At 46.2% G+C, this 17,641-nt stretch overlaps 1 protein-coding gene across 2 annotated transcripts in view; it reads right to left on the bottom strand.

Annotated features, from left to right (window-relative positions):
• The window catches only part of SPTLC3 (serine palmitoyltransferase long chain base subunit 3), a 129,620-nt gene extending 112,209 nt beyond the window's left edge, over window positions 1-17,411 (bottom strand). Inside the window, exon 1 of one of the 2 annotated variants that reach the window (XM_075596051.1) lies at window positions 17,017-17,411. In XM_075596051.1, coding sequence (XP_075452166.1) covers window positions 17,017-17,112 — 96 coding nt within the window. In that variant the 5' untranslated portion in view covers window positions 17,113-17,411. Of the gene's footprint in view, window positions 1-7,107; window positions 7,323-17,016 lie in introns of those variants that run through there. The other variant, XM_075596050.1, reaches the window with a different exon arrangement.
• Window positions 17,412-17,641: the final 230 nt, after the last annotated feature.

The raw sequence follows: 17,641 nt of genomic DNA, 5'->3' as shown, positions 1-17,641 counted from the left end.
GGCACACACACACACACACACACACACACACACACACACACTTTCATTGCCTAACAACCCCCACTAAACAAACCCTTAACGTGATTCCTTATATCAACAGTGTACGCTAAATGGAGGTGGAGGGGATGGGGAAATGACATACATAAAACTCGGCAAGGACTATCCTAAAGGCTTACAGATGGTAAATCTATCATATATAGAACCAATATGAAAATAGTACAAATACGAAGTGCAGGATGAGATTAAATACACCATGGAGGGTGCAACATATGTATACATACACAACAGGGTTATTGCAACCAGTTCTGTCCGCATAAAGCATCTCATAAAATGGGTGGTGCAGTGAACAAACATGGTTCATCTGGCTATATTTCTGGCATAAAAATATTAGAACATCTAAAGACACAGCAGGTTTGAATGCTCAGGACTAATACGTCAAATTAGTTAGAATAGGTGCTTCACATTGAGGCATACAATAGTAAACACAAACAAATGGGTAGCCACAAGGATGGATCTATAAACGCACAAAATCAGTGAGTAATTGGTATCTTTATCGAGAGTGAGACAGTGGCTATTTCAATTTACATCCAGTGTTCCTGCATTGTACACAAGACAGAACTTTTTCTATAAATATGGACCATCATTTAACGGACCTTCTGAACTCTAGATGTACATCCCATTTGTACAGCTGCACTTGGAGTGATCAGATGCATACTTTAGTTAAAAACACCACTGGGGCAGGCTTCATTCTAAGATCAACAATTGGAGTCACTATACTTAGACTCGAGCCTCTACTCACTTATTTACGTTCCTCCCTTCTGGTTTATTTTTATGATCTATTCACAGTTGTGGATATTCGATCACTTATTAAATGTTATGTTTTAACTAATGTATGTCTGTCTTTATACAGCGCCATTAATGTACAAAGCTCTTTACAACAGTAATACACGTGACAATCATATAAATAACAAATACTACAAATAACAGATCAGGGGAATAAGTGCTTCAGACATACACTGGCGACACACTTTATTCGAGCTCGGCTAGTCCCACAAATTCAGGTATACCCGGGTGTATTGAGGTTTGTGACTGTTTTCTGCCCGAGTGCATTGGGTTATTTTCAAGGCAGGGATTGAAGCATTTTATTCCCGCTGGCTGCAATACTGCACAGTATATATATATATACTGCATTACAATTCATGAATTTATGCCATCTGGTAGACACGCGAAGCATTGCAGCCTATTAAATCCTAATCATTATCATTTAACAGATCAGCCGCCCGTCAGCCAGGCATAAACCCAGGCTAGGAAGGCAAACGCAACGGGGCTTGTCAGAGGTGAGGAGCGGCGCATTCCAGGTATCTGCCAGGTACATACTGGGTATTTGCTCGAATAAAGTGTGTCGGTGCAGTAAAAGTAACTTTTCGGAAGAGGAGTCGCTGCTCCGAGGAGCTTGCAATCTAATAGGTAGGAAGAACGTACGGAGACAGTAGGAGGGCATTCTGGTAAGTGCGTCTGCAGGGGGCCAAGCTTTATGTATCATGTGTATAGTATCAGCCACGATGCTACTCATATGCTTCTTTAAGCAATTGTGTCTTAAGGTGGGTCTTAAAGGTGATATAGAGGGTGCTAGTCGGGTATTGAAGAGAAGGGTATTCCAGAGGTGTGGGACAATCAGTGAGAAATGTTTAAGGCAGGAGAGGGCTTTAGGTACAATGGGGGTAGAGAGAAGACATCCTTGAGCAGAACGCAAGAGTCGGGATGGTGCATGGTGAGAAATTAGGGCCGAGATGTAGGGAGGGGCAGAAGAGTGTAAAGCTTTAAAATTGAGGAGGAGAATTGAGTGTGAGATGCAAGATTTGATAGGAAGCCAGGAGAGTGATTTCAGCAGTGGAGATGCCGAGACAGATTTCGGAAATAGTAGAGTGATTCTGGCACCAGCGGATAGATTGTAGGGGAGACAGGTGAAAGGCAGGAAGGCCGGACAGCAGGAGGTTAAGGTAATTGAGATGGTAGAGAATGAGGGACTGAGTCAAACTTTTAGCAGTCGAGTAACAGAGGAAAGGGCGTATCTTTGTAATATTGCAAAGGAAAAAGCAACAGGTTTTAGATACATTCTGAATGTGAGAAGAAAATGTAGAGAGGAGTAGAGTGTGACCCTTAGGCAGCGTGCTCGGGCTAGTGGGTGAATGATCGTACTTCCAACAGTAATGTGGAAGGAGGTAGTAGGGCCAGGTTTGGGAGGAAGTATGAGCAGCTCTGTTTTTGCCATGTTAAGTTTAAGTCTGAGTCCCCGCTGGCGCTGAGCGCGCTCATGCTTGGAGAGCGCTCCAAGCATGAGCGCCGGGTGTCCTTGCATTTACACGCGAGCGGGGGGGGCATTGCGGGTAGTTGAGCGCACAAGAAAGCAACATTTTTTTGTTTATCTAAGCGCCGAGCACGAGCGCACCGCGTGAGCGGGGACTTACATATATCTAAGCCTAAGTCGGTGGAGAGCCACCCAGGATGATAATCACAGAGAGACATTTAGAAACTTTGGTTTATACAGCAGGAAAAAGGTCAGGGGTTGAAAAGTAAATGTGTGTGTTGTCAGCATAGAGGTGATATTTAAACACAAGAGATGTGATTAGGTCACCTAGAGAAAGTGTGCACAGCATGGAGGTCGTCAGTTATTTTAGTGAGGGCTGTTTCAGTGGAGTTAGAGTGCGGAAGCCATATTGTAGATCAGGCCAGCACAACTCCAGTCCTCGAGGGCCGCAAACAGGCCAGGTTTTCTGGATATCCCTACTTCAGCACAGCTGGCTCAATTAGTGGCTCAGTATGAAGAAGTTTTTGTGGCTACCCCTACCTTAGTTGTTGTATTAGAACATTAACTGCAGTGCTGTGTCTTATTCTTCGGACCTTTGTTGGGTGAAGTATCTATCTAATATTCTCTCTTGTTGTCTCAAGAATTTTACAGACACAGCCCTTGCCCAGATGAGTTTACAAATCGATGTTTTTGGTGCCTGAGGCACAGGGAGATAAAGTGACTTGCCCAAGGAGTGGACACTGGGATTTGAACCAGGTTCCCCTGCTTCAAACTCAGTGTCATTGTTTTCAGAGTCACTGCCTTTACTCAGTTGTGGATTTCAAGATCCGCCGCCCCTAGGCACTTGGAAGTGGCAGCTGCCTCCCTCCTTCTGAATCGCAGCGTCAAATGAGGCCGCGGACGTCACCAACGTGACGTCGCACGGCATAGAGTTGCCTTGGTAACACAGCGTTGTGACGTCATTTGACGTGCACGTCACGTTGCCATGGCAACGAGACACTGATGTCATGGTGACGTCCGCAGTGTAATTTGACGCTGCGATTCGTAAGGCGGCCACCACATGTACGTACGTGCCTTCCCATCAGGCCCGATAAGCCCGGGAGCGTAGCATCTGTATATGGTGGTGGATATTTTTGCTGCCCCAAAATTTTGCCACGCTAGGCCCGGGCCTAGTGGGAAATCCACCACTGCCTTTTACTCACTGAGCTGCTCCTTCAGCAAGTGCAAGAGAACACCTCCACTTAGCACTGTTTTTCTTTTGACTACAAAAGGTTAAAAAAAAGCTGTGTGTGCTGTGCACGCGCATAGTAAGTGAAACTTCTTTGACTTTTGTCGCAGAAATTGACTTATAACGCGCGTGCTCGGCACACGTGTCAGTCAGTGTATGTGTCAGTCAGTGAGTATGTATGTGCGTGTGTGTCACTCAGTGTGTGTATGTGTGTCAGTCAGTGAGTATGTATGTGCGTGTGTGTCAGTCAGTGTGTGCATGTGTGTCAGTCAGTGTGTGCATGTGTGTCAGTCAGCGTGTGTGCGCGTGTGTCAGTCAGTGTGTGTGTGTGCGCGTGTGTCAGTCAGTCAGTGTGTGCGCGTGTGTCAGTCAGTCAGTGTGTGTGCGCGTGTGTGTGTCAGTCAGTGTGTGTGCGCGTGTGTCAGTCAGTGTGTGTGTGCGCGTGTGTGAGTCAGTGTGTGAGTGTGTGAGTGTGAGTGTGAGTCAGTGTGTGAGTGTGAGTCAGTGTGTGAGTGTGTCAGTCAGTGTGTGTGTGTGTGTCAGTCAGTGTCAGTCAGTGTCAGTCAGTCAGTGTGTGTGTGTGTCAGTCAGTGTGTGTCTCTCTCTCTGTGTTGTGTGAATGTCTCTCTGTGTTGTGCCCCCCACCCCTCCTCCTCCCCCCCTCCCACTACCCCAGGCGGAGCTGCGGACTCCCAGCCGCCCCCCCCCCGCGACACGTGGTCCCGTTACCCCCCTCCTCCCGCCTCTCACTACCCCAGGCGGAGCTGCGGACTCCCAGCCCCCCCCCCCCCCGGCGACACGTGGTCCAGTTACCCCCCTCCTCCCGACTCCCACTACCCCCCTCCTCCCGACTCCCACTACCCCCCTCCTCCCGACTCCCACTACCCCAGGCTGATCTTCGGACACGGAGCTGCGGACTCCCAGCCCCCCCGGCGACACGTGGTCCTGTTACCCCCCTCCTCCCGTTACCAAAGCAGGAGTGACAGGGCAGGGGGTGGAGCCTCGGCCTCAGCTATCCCACCACGGAGCAGCGTACTCCACGGCGGGCAGCACCACAGAGCCCGTGCCGGATGAGGGGAATTAAATACCCCTTAACACACCTTACGTGACAGCCGCCGCTGCATGTCAGCAGGAAAGCGGAGGTAGGGAGGAGAGAGGCTGCGCGGCATGGCAGCGGCCGTTAGGAGCGGCGGCTATTGCCGCCGCATATGTCACGGTGTGTGGGGGGGTGGGGCTCGGGGGGGGGGTGGGGCTCGGGGGGGGGGGGTGATTAGGAGCCGCGCCGGCGGCTATCGCCGCCGCATCTGATTTGTGGAGCGGGTGTGATGTCAGTGTTGGGGTCGGGCTGAGCTAGAACACAGCCCGGCCTCAACTGCCAGCACTGACGTCACATCCGTTTCATTTCTGTCTCCACAATTCTTTTTTGCCCCATCACGAATGAGGTGCCACTAAGGAAGTTTCACTTCAAAAATTATGAGATCTGAACTCGCAATAGATAATCTATAAAAATGAACTTTTCTAGCGCTTTGCCTGCCTCCTTTGTTCACCTTCCCGCTTGCAGATGATGTACCACAGTCAAGCTCCTCGGTCAGGGGCCCTTGTGACGTCAGATGGGCAGTCGCATTTGAACTCTGTGTATACATGTCAGATGGACAGTCGCTATGGCGACCCTACACGTTTTGCAAGGCCTTACCTTTAGCTCACATACAGGGGGTATTTATACCCCACTGATCAATTAGACCAAATTCCATATACAGTTATTTAAACCCATCTGATTTAGGCTAGTTTGTTTGTGTATAATCAGCCTTCTGATATATATTTCTTTGCATCGGGAGGAGGCACAGAAATTTAAAAAAAAAAAAAATCAAATGAACAGGGAGAAAATAACTTGTGACTGCAAAATAATTCTATACAAAAAGCACAGATATTGCAGAGGAGAAAAAATACAATAAAAATAAATAAATAGAAAACAGACAGAACACAAATGAATCATGTTATCAAATTGCTCACACAGTGCCACACACACACACACACACAAAACAATTCTGCAAACTAACAGTCCTGGCATGGGAAATCATACAGAAGCATAAAAGTAGTATTTAAATTAAAAAGAGTAATCTTCTAAGGGTGTCTCTATAGGGGGGGGGGGGGGGGAAGGGGGTTGAGGGGGAAGAGAAAGAAGGTTGCACTTGATTAATACCCCAAAGTCTCTCAGTTGCAAAACTAGGACAGAATTAGAGTAAATATACTGCACCAGATCACAGCAAAAATAAAATCCCATTGAATTTAATGGAATTGCTTTTCTTTGTACAAATTGAGAAAAGAATAAAACATCTGTACTGGATTTACTAACCTAGAGACTGATACATAGCTTACTGAGGCCCAAACCCACGAAAGGGTGCCACGCTTTAGCACGCATTTACTCACATTCATTTGAATAGAAGTAAGGCGATCTAAATCTTAGCACCCTTTTAATGGAAAAAGGTGCTAAATTGCGGCGAGATTCCATTGACACAGGGAACACGGATGCTAAAAACCAGTGCGACCAATTACAAATCTTGTGAGAGTTGACATATCTGTTAAATACAAAATGCTGCATTTTATACCTTTGATTTAACCCCTTGACTGCCAGATTACAGGCCTGTCTCCCTGCCCAGGGCTTCATAATGAATGTGACATTCTAAAGCAAGCTTCTGGGCAAATCACAATTATTTACCTTCAAAAAGGAAAATGAGAACATGCGCTCCTTGCCATTTACACGTTATAAGTGCAGAAAACGTAGTGATTATTATTATTATTATTATTTTAGGCAGAGAAGATTAAATACACAATACACAGCTAGTAAACATTCTGCCATTTTCTTTTATTAACCCACTCAGGTCCTCGGCAACCGAATTTGAAGGCAATCCCCGACTACCGTTCTGGTCTTCTATAAACCGCATTTATTTCCAGGGGGGGGGGGGGGAGTCAAGAAATACAGTACTGAATCAAACGTTTCCCTGGCAATAGAGAGGTTAGGCCATGAGCATTTATGGAATACAGGGATGAACCCAATATTTTTAGTGGCACAGGACATCGAGCAGTACAAAACACTAGTGCTCATTACTGTAAAAGATGACATTATGTGAAATATAAACTGCACTGCCTAGTCAAAACACAGCTAGATGTCATTTACTACTTTCGGAGCAAATCACTGCAGTGCTAAAGTGTCATTATATTTACTGGCACCACGTGCTCCATCCAATTATAAAGCAATGTGCAGTATTTTTTAAGGCAAACCCCTTAATGTACGCCTTGTATTTATTTCATACATTGCCCCGAAGACTTTTTATTGCAGTTTTAAGAGGAAATGGCATTTATGTCAACTGTAGGTCTCAGCTCAGATTTTTTTACATTAGGAGGATTTTCCATATACATACCCTATATCCTGTAATCCCTGTGCTGCATGGGCCTATATCAGGGTGGAGTTTAAGGGGATTCCATCTATACTGTAGGCCACTGGAAGACGACACAGCATTTATAAAAAAAAATATAGGCTAATAAACACTCAAGATCAAGTATGTCACTGTACCTCCACAACTGGTCCTGCTTTGTAGCGCAGCTTTTTGCAAGTGGCATTTACTCTTAGTGTTCCATTTGCGTAGTGATCCTCTCCGAAAAAAACTCTCACTCTATTCTCTGCAGAATTCGGATATTTATACATGGCCAGAAAGAGCTTTGTTTTTCTGTAAGTAAGATGTATTTTTGTCTACCTAATAGATACCAACTACCTCTTAACAAGATAGTAATGGCTGACTGTCTGCGGATTAAATTTGCTCCACACTGCCACCCAGTGTTAGAAAGTTTTAAATACAGCCCATTAGGCATTTTATAGTTGGCTTCCTTTAAAGCAGCAATACGGGTTCACTTTAAAAATATATACTGTATATATATTATTATTATTTTTTTTTTCTATTAAAGGTTTGAAGCAGGGGGTATACAGAGCTGAACCCCAGTAATTTCAGCTCCGGATACCCCCTGCTTCCACTGATACAGATATTCCCCCGCTGTAGGGGGCGCCGGTATCTCTGCTGAGTTTACAGGTCCAGCGTGTCAACGGGAAGCCGCATCGGATGAAGACACCGCTTCCGCAGGACATTTAAGCCGCCATTAGATTAAAGAACACAGTTTCTCTGCCTGCAGGGATACAGGCACCACTACGGAGGCAGGTATCTCTGGAAGCAACTTTATTTGTTTTAAAGTTAACCTGTATTGCTGCTTTAAATGCTGGAGGGTGGGAGGCTCAGTGGGAATGTAAGTGCTGGAGGGTGGGAGTCTCAGTGGGAATGTAAATGCTGGAGGGTGGGAGTCTCAGTGGGAATGTAAATGCTGGAGGGTGGGAGTCTCAGTGGGAATGTAAGTGCTGGAGGGTGGGAGTCTCAGTGGGAATGTAAATGCTGGAGGGTGGGAGTCTCAGTGGGAATGTAAATGCTGGAGGGTGGGAGTCTCAGTGGGAATGTAAATGCTGGAGGGTGGGAGTCTCAGTGGGAATGTAAATGCTGGAGGGTGGGAGTCTCAGTGGGAATGTAAGTGCTGGAGGGTGGGAGTCTCAGTGGGAATGTAAGTGCTGGAGGGTGGGAGTCTCAGTGGGAATGTAAGTGCTGGAGGGTGGGAGTCTCAGTGGGAATGTAAATGCTGGAGGGTGGGAGTCTCAGTGGGAATGTAAATGCTGGAGGGTGGGAGTCTCAGTGGGAATGTAAATGCTGGAGGGTGGGAGTCTCAGTGGGAATGTAAATGCTGGAGGGTGGGAGTCTCAGTGGGAATGTAAATGCTGGAGGGTGGGAGTCTCAGTGGGAATGTAAATGCTGGAGGGTGGGAGTCTCAGTGGGAATGTAAATGCTGGAGGGTGGGAGTCTCAGTGGGAATGTAAATGCTGGAGGGTGGGAGTCTCAGTGGGAATGTAAATGCTAGAGGGTGGGAGTCTCAGTGGGAATGTAAATGCTGGAGGGTGGGAGTCTCAGTGGGAATGTAAATGCTGGAGGGTGGGAGTCTCAGTGGGAATGTAAATGCTGGAGGGTGGGAGTCTCAGTGGGAATGTAAGTGCTGGAGGGTGGGAGGCTCAGTGGGAATGTAAATGCTGGAGGTTGGGAGTCTCAGTGGGAATGTAAATGCTGGAGGGTGGGAGTCTCAGTGGGAATGTAAATGCTCGAGGGTGGGAGTCTCAGTGGGAATGTAAATGCTGGAGGGTGGGAGTCTCAGTGGGAATGTAAATGCTGGAGGGTGGGAGTCTCAGTGGGAATGTAAGTGCTGGAGGGTGGGAGGCTCAGTGGGAATGTAAATGCTGGAGGTTGGGAGTCTCAGTGGGAATGTAAATGCTGGAGGGTGGGAGTCTCAGTGGGAATGTAAATGCTGGAGGGTGGGAGTCTCAGTGGGAATGTAAATGCTGGAGGGTGGGAGTCTCAGTGGGAATGTAAATGCTGGAGGGTGGGAGTCTCAGTGGGAATGTAAATGCTGGAGGGTGGGAGTCTCAGTGGGAATGTAAATGCTAGAGGGTGGGAGTCTCAGTGGGAATGTAAATGCTGGAGGGTGGGAGTCTCAGTGGGAATGTAAATGCTGGAGGGTGGGAGTCTCAGTGGGAATGTAAGTGCTGGAGGGTGGGAGGCTCAGTGGGAATGTAAATGCTGGAGGTTGGGAGTCTCAGTGGGAATGTAAATGCTGGAGGGTGGGAGTCTCAGTGGGAATGTAAATGCTCGAGGGTGGGAGTCTCAGTGGGAATGTAAATGCTGGAGGGTGGGAGTCTCAGTGGGAATGTAAATGCTGGAGGGTGGGAGTCTCAGTGGGAATGTAAGTGCTGGAGGGTGGGAGGCTCAGTGGGAATGTAAATGCTGGAGGTTGGGAGTCTCAGTGGGAATGTAAATGCTGGAGGGTGGGAGTCTCAGTGGGAATGTAAATGCTGGAGGGTGGGAGTCTCAGTGGGAATGTAAATGCTGGAGGGTGGGAGTCTCAGTGGGAATGTAAATGCTGGAGGGTGGGAGTCTCAGTGGGAATGTAAATGCTGGAGGGTGGGAGTCTCAGTGGGAATGTAAGTGCTGGAGGGTGGGAGGCTCAGTGGGAAAGTAAATGCTGGAGGTTGGGAGGCTCAGTGGGAATGTAAATGCTGGAGGGTGGGAGGCTCAGTGGGAATGTAAATGCTGGAGGGTGGGAGTCTCAGTGGGAATGTAAATGCTGGAGGGTGGGAGTCTCAGTGGGAATGTAAATGCTGGAGGGTGGGAGTCTCAGTGGGAATGTAAATGCTGGAGGGTGGGAGGCTCAGTGGGAATGTGAGGAAGTACTTGTTCACAGAAAGGGTGGTAGATTTGTGGAATAGCCTGCCATAGAGGTGCTAAAAGCTAATAGAGTAAGTGCAGAGTCGTCAATAGGGTGGGGGGGGGGGGGGAGAAAAGGCACAGGGACATTTGTCCCGGGCCCAGCATCTGCTCTCTGCCACCTGGGTGGACCCCTTTCCACTGCCAGGTAGAGCCCGAACGGACCCCGCGGGGGAGGGGTCAGAGAGAGAGAGAGAGATAGAGAGGGAGCAGAGGCAGGACGATTTACCCCATGTCAGGAGTACCTTTGTTCCGTGCAGACTCTCAAGACCTGCAGCACGAGGCCGTGCCTATAGCGACAGCGACACGACAGGTGACGTCACCGTCGCAAGTTATATTTCGCCGGGCAGGGGAGTCGCATGTTTCTGGCAATTTGATTGGTTCAAGGGCCTTCACGTGACGCGGCAGCCCTTGAAAAATCACATTTTGCCAGCTACCAGTTTTCACGACGGCTCTGTCGCTCCGTCGCGCGCACTATGAGTTGAACACCCCTGAACTAAAACTGAACTAGAAATACCCACTGAACAAGCACACAAGCATGAAACACACCATTCCATGGCTATCACCTAGCAGCCCAGCAGACATTATCCTGTATAATGCATTACAAAAGTAAAAAATTTGTGCCACAGCACTAAATATTGCTGAAAAAATATTTTATCAAATTAATCTACGTTTCTTTATATTTGATTCAGATTTTTCTTTGTGGTATCACAACTACTAACAGAAGTTCTGCTTTGACTCATTAAAACAGACACAATATCACTGTTAAGTTTCACGCTCAAGTAACAGGACATGAAAACGATCACAATTTGCAGAAGTTTATTTTACCAAAGGGAGGTTTAACCTTGGGTGACAGATGCAGTAGAAACAGAAATGGATTTAGTTTGACTGGTTGGAAGTGGAGAGCACAATTGTTATGTTTACAATGTATTTGTAAGAAATTAAGTCAGCTAGGTTTACATACAGTATGTAGAAAATTAAATATTATCAGAATGGTGCTTAATCCCAAATTAGGCTGCGCTTATAGTGCCGGCGACGTGACGTCGCGGCAAAACAAATGTATTGCCGCCATCGTGCGCTCTTATAGTAAGCGCGGCGCAACGGAAGCGACGTGGAGGCCGAAATTTGGAAGCCGGTCAAATTTGATTTTTCAGAGGCTGTTGCCACACGTGACAGCCTCTGAACCAATCAATGGCCAGGTCGCTTGCGACGTCGCTGCAAAGCGAAATACAACTTTCGCGGACGGTGACGTCATCCGTCACGCGGCCTTAGTGCAAGTCTTATAATAATACAGTACCCAGTGATAATTAAAGTGAAGTTGGAGTAAAATACAAGTGCAATCTAGTTACAACAAATCTCTGATGTGAGATCAAATAATAAATGATAGCCGTTGGTTGCAACTCAAACCCTTTGTGGATTGCTTTTCCAATCCTGTGTTCACAGTTTTCCAGGTCTTGGGGAGCGCAGAGATATAGATAGAGATATATATATGAAAATACAAAAGAACACACAGCGCTGATGATGAAGAAACCACCAGTCGGTGAAACGCGTTGAAGGAAATCGCGGTGTAGCACGGTGACACAGTGCTGACTACTCCTGCTCACCATCCGGGGACTCCACCCAGAAGTGCGGGAGCCGGACACGAGAGACGCATACTGCTGCGGCCCCTTTTAACCTCCAACATACCCGAGTTGCTCTCCGATATTTCTCCGTATGCCACGCGTTCAGACGCATTCAGCGCTGAACGGCTAGACGCGCTAAACAATGAAAAAATGCCCGGGGCGCTTAAAACGCCCGGAACATGCCGCATCTGCCCGCAAGTTCGAATTTCGTGCAGAAAATGCCGCAGGAGGCTAAAGGCGGCCGCCACTGTACAACGCTGGGGAGAGGAACGGTGAAAACACCGGGGATCCCAGCCTGCTGCACTCTAAGGGCTGTTATATAGTGGCCGAGCGCACTCCACCGTGCGCGCGGCACTTATAAACGACTGTGGTTAGTCAACCTTTCTATAATAGGGCCGAGCACGCACGGCAGTGAGCGTGGAGCTGGCCGACGAGGGAACAGATGGGGAAAATTTTGCGCCGCTACCGCCACTGTAATGTATGTGTGTGTCAAAGCTGCACAATAAAAAAATGTTTTTATTTATACATGTTTTTTTTTCTTAAATATTATTTAATACATTTTTAACTCACAATACACACACACACACTACCTTCCATCCCAGTTGCTCACAGCATATACACAAAGCGTGCGTCACGTGCACGCACAGGCGCGCGCACACTATTCAACATCCCTTATGTCCAAAATGCTTTTAACTGACACCATGTGAGTATCATTGTTAGATAGATAGAATTTCCATTCTGCACTACTGTTTTTTTTTAACTTATTCACGAAGGTCATCCCATACCAAGATGTACAGAACAATACAACATTGCCACTGATTTAAGATATGCATAAAAAGGCAGGGGAACATGCGAGTTGTGGATTCAAAGGCCGAGTCCATACACTGCCACAAACATATTGCAGTGCATATTGAAGTGTGTTCTTTTGTATTTCCATATATACCTGCGCTCCACAAGACCTGGAAAAAGGTTCACATATATGTGTCCTGTAATAAAGAATCTCTTTAGCACCTCTTGGTGATGGTGAGCGAGACAAGTAATTCACTATTGGGTGTTTTTTTCACGCCAACAGAAATGACAATTTTTAAAACAAAGTTGACTAGAAAGTAGATATACAACCATACATAGTACACTCTGGCTGGTAGACAAAAAATAGCAGTAGCATGGGTCTCTCCCATAAGGTTAGTGTCAAATGTGCAGTTACAAACAATTAACATTTAGTTTTTTTTTTCCATTTGAAATATTCAATGTACAGTAATGTGCTCAATTTAAGTCAAGCAATAAAGTGTAGGCTAATTAATAATGTTCCAGTAAAAGAACTCCACATGCTCCTAATGCTGTATTTCAGGGCTGTGAAAATTGCAGAACAGATTTTGTTTCGTTTTTTGAATACAATACTGAAATGCAGAAACACTTTTTTTCTAGAAAGAGCTGTTTTTAGAAATCTGTAAATTATTTGGAACATAAGAAATAAACCAAAATTTAAAAAATAAAAAAAAGGGAAGGAAGAATTAACAACGAATTGTGTTTTAGTATCAAGGGTTCTCAACTCCAGTCCTCAAGACTCCCCCCCCCCCCCCCCAAAAGGGCAGGTAAAGCATAGCCTCCGGACGCTATTTCTGCTAGGGACAGGCACTGTAAGGGTTAATTCCTCATGAAGGCCTAGTTTGCTATTGCAGCCTTGGATACACTTACAGTATCCAGGGGTGGGCCTAGCAACAACTTGAGAGTGTCAGCCTGATGGAGGATACTTGGCTGGGTCACATGCAGTGACTGTGATGCCTGTCAGTATCAGTCCTGCCCTGTTGTGGGGCAGGGTTACAAGCCCAACCACCAGGGTATATACTGGCACTCTCCCAGAAATCAGTGCGCTCTTCCCTCCCCCTGCTGAGTGTGCAACAGCTACCCTGTATCCATAAGGGGATACAGGAGGAGCTCAGGAGGGAGCCCAGATGGGCCTCAAGCCTTAAGGTGCCCTTCAGGGGAATGTGGATTTGCTGTGATTTCTGGGACCATGCAATAAACATCAGTTGAACCATCTATTAGTGTGGCTTACTGAGATACAGAAGTGTCAGCCTATACCATCCTGCCAGCTCAGGATCCTAGCTGACTGTAGGCGCTGTCATGTGAGAATAAAGAACCCTGAAAGCCTGTCCTGATTCTACCCACACCACCACGGAGCAACTCAGAGCCTCCTGGATTACCAACAGGTATGCACAGCACTAGGAAAAATACAGGTAGCGACCCAATCTCACATAGGGTGGGGGTAAGATTAAAAAAAAAAAAAAAAAAAAGGGGGGGGTGGGGGGAAGAAGAATTAACAACGAATGATGTTTCTTATTCCTCTTCATAGTAAGGTCCAAGAAAAACAGAACGTCTACCCATCTCCCTTATTGCCTACAATGCATTAGTCTGCACTGAGCAGGTTAACCCAAGGGTTCTCAACTCCAGGCCTCAAGACCCCTTAACAGGTCAGGTTTTTAGTATATCCCAGCTTCAGCACACGTGGCTCAGTTTTTGACCGATATGGGGGTCTTGAGAACTCTTGGATTAACCAATGACTATGTTGAAGGCAAGTGCCTCATGACTAACTTAGGGTACGATCATGTGATTACCAAGAAGGTTGGTGTTACTTGTTGAAAAATGGCTTTTCCGCATGTTTAATGACTGACACCCATAACAATAGGCACATATCCTACAAACATCTATAATAAATCACTTCTATAAAGACTGCATTGAACAGATGGCCATATAAAAGGATTAAAAACGCATTCCAATGCTTTGCTTTTCTGTGTACACTTGGAGACCTGTGAGGTGTAAAAAAAAAAGTTGTGTACGCTATAATTTTCTATGAAGATCTCTTTACTAGTAAAGCTTTCAAGGCTCGAAGACTAGATAATGTAGAAGAACTTGTTATCTACTATATACATTTATAAAAAATAAAAAAAATAGGCAAAATTGTGAAATCACGCGACGGAGGTATTGCTTTATACACCAAAATAACGGTTACATTTCCATAGACTTCAATAGGGAATTTTAGCCAAAAACTGCCTGTACAGACCCTCTGACGTAGATATATATATATATATATATATATATTTATATATATATATTTATAAAATATAAAAGCTATACACTGTAGCAGTACCGTGGAATCCTGGTGTGCCACGACCCTCTGCCACGGTTGACACGGCCCCAGGGAAAAAAACTCAGCCGACTGTTTCGCAGGCTCCGCCTGCTCTGTCTGGAGACAAAGGCTGTAATCTGCCTCTCCTCTCACCCCAGCACAAATGAAAGGAACCCCTCTCTTCCCCTTGCTTAGGCTGAGGCCCCAGTACCTCCGCTGCACGCGAGACTGACGGCGCGTGCAGCCGATTCCCCAGTTTGCAGGGAGCTGCAGACCAAAAGACCAGGGGGGGGGGGGGGCGTGGCGAGGGAGTGACGGGGGCGCAGCCATGACATCACCTGGCAGGTTCGCCCTCATTGGCTGAACTGCGGGAGGCGTGGCTTAGTGCTCCATCGCGAGTCCTGCTCTCAATTCTAACTTGCGCCACAGCGCTGCGGCCCCCCTTCGCAGCGGGCCCGGCGCCATTGAGGGGAGGGCTCTTGTCCCTGCAGCGTCCGACACAGCGGGCGCTGCAGTAGCCAGCGGGGTCCAGCCCTTATAGTGCTGGCACGCTGAGGCGCTGGAAAAATCAAATTGACTTGACTTCCAGCGATCAATCCGTCGCTCCGCTTCTACTATACTATACTGTAACCAGAGTGGACACTGATTTTACCCATTTATTCTTATGAGAATAGGATTTTTTTTTTTTTTTTAAAGGGCTATCCCTCTATGGACCAAAGTGAACTAATTGGAGTGACATGTTTAAGACTTCTGGGTAATTGATACTTTTTTTGAACCCAAATCTGGTACCTGTAGGTATTGGCTCTCTGATAAGGACCGGTGGGATAAGGGTAAAGAAAACACTTGATAGAGAAACACTCCCCCCATTCAGAGGCCACTTAGTTGAATTTCTATGTGGAATTAATTGCTCCTTTAAGAACAAGAAAAAAAAATTGACTAATCAACAGAGACAAATTATGTAAATGTATAGAGAACAAAATAGGTGTGACTATAGTAAAGAAAAACCACGGGAACGGAAGTAGGAAATATTTGCTTTAACAAACAGGTGCACAGAAGTCATAAAAATGACTCACAATGTTCAGTCCAATGCCTTTACTGCAGTCCATTAACGATTTAGTTTACAAAAAAAAAAAAAAGAAGGTCTATTTACCTGGTTGCTCTAACCTCTTCCTCTCCCTTATTTACCCAGCAGTAATAATGTTCAGATTACTAGGACTCGCACAGTGGGGGGTAGAATGAAGGGGCTGGAATGTTCAGCTGAACAAGTGTCTTATGTGAGGCTGCCTGTTAAACAGAACTATCATGAGAAGTGGCGCAAGATGGACAACTGCAGGGTTCTGTGCAGTATACTGTATGTGCCTTTATATCAGTGGTAGGCAACATGATAACTTGTAGGCAACCTTGCGGCTGTGGGTTGGAGCTTCTCCCTGCCCCCTCCAGTCTGCTTCCCTGATGAATACTGTCACACTCCTTTCCTTACACTTGGAACCAGTAATTAGCACCGTCAACAGGCGGCTGAGGGAGCGGGAAGAAGATTTCCAGTGGCAACATCTCCACTGTCTCTTCACTGGGGAGTGAAGCCTCAAACGGCAGCATTCTGCCCCCCAAATCCACCTGTTGGCTACCAATGCTTTAGATACAGTAACTAAAAATATACTTTACAAAATGTGGCAGAAAACCCCCCAGTATCTATACAAGCATATATTTCCATATGCAGTAGTGGCAAAAGTTACTCCAGAAGGAATTTACTCCCTCATTCGTTCATCTCAAATATCAGGAAACAAAGCCATTTGTTTTACTAAACCATGAAGTTGGTTAGTACATGATATCTCTGTAGCAACCACCGGCATATCATTGCATTCACTCGATTGCTGCTTTGGTAGACAACATGGGTCATTTCAAGTCACATGACAAGAACAAATACATAACAGTCATGATTTAAGTATTTTTAACAGATCCAGGTAGTATACACAACAAATATTACTGTGTGCGTGCAAGCAGACATACAAACACATACAGTAGTACAGGTACAGCTTTTATGTTAAGATGCAAGACTGCCATAGACACGCAATGATAATCCGGTGAATACATATCTAATTGTTCTGAATGAGAAACTGCATTGGATATTTGTGCTATATTAAAGCTCTAGAACGAGGACTGGCTAAACCTGACCCTGGCAATTTGGTTTGGGTGATAACGATATTATAGTAATTACAAGATAATCAGACAAATTCAATCAATCCTGGTTTTATATTTTTATATGGGGGCGGGGGGCTGCAGTAAAATAAATTATGTAAAAAACAGCAGCTACAAGACCCGAGCTGGTTGAGCCTGACTTAAGTAACCTGAAACAGGGTCACCTAAAAGGAAAGAGCGCAAGATCTTACCTGCTGTGTTTTTGAAATCCCATTTCTCTTACACACTCCGTTTTTTAAATGGTCCTTGTGTGTTCCATTACAAAAAGCAAGCTGGGGATTAGCCATTGGGGGGAGAAGCGTCAGGGACTTGTGGAGTATTCTGCAGTGTGAAGCAAAAGCTGATAGAAAAGTGAGCACCCAACCAGTCTGTCAGGCTTATCCAGGGGAAGGGTGTGGCGACATGGGGGAGGAGAAGGACTTCCTTATCCCAGCTCTTACTCCTTGAAACATACTGTCACCTGTGCACACCTTTAAAGCTCTGTGCATATGGAAAGCAGTTTACATGACAACGGGTTGACTCAATGAACTGCTGCATCAGCCCCCTCTGGATGGGAGGTGGTTGTAAGGCAAGGACTCGTTAACCTTACAACAAGCCCAGTGCAGGGTTGGTGCCTGGTGTTGTGACCTGCAGAATGTGGGCGGCCACTGCAGTTAAAGGGACACAGCACAATGTCAGCAAGAAAGCAGTGGCGCTGCCCTCTCTCCTGCATTGCAACACACCACTTCAGTGCTGAGGGGTTGTACAAGGAAATGCATAACACCAATTAGTGTGTACAATAGATTGAGGCTTGTATCTGGCAAAAGATTAAGGAAA

This window comes from Ascaphus truei, chromosome 4 (assembly GCF_040206685.1).
Source record: "Ascaphus truei isolate aAscTru1 chromosome 4, aAscTru1.hap1, whole genome shotgun sequence".
Lineage (NCBI taxonomy): Eukaryota > Metazoa > Chordata > Amphibia > Anura > Ascaphidae > Ascaphus > Ascaphus truei.
The sequence above is the reverse complement of the archived record's forward strand: the minus strand, read 5'-3'. Positions and strand labels throughout refer to the sequence as shown.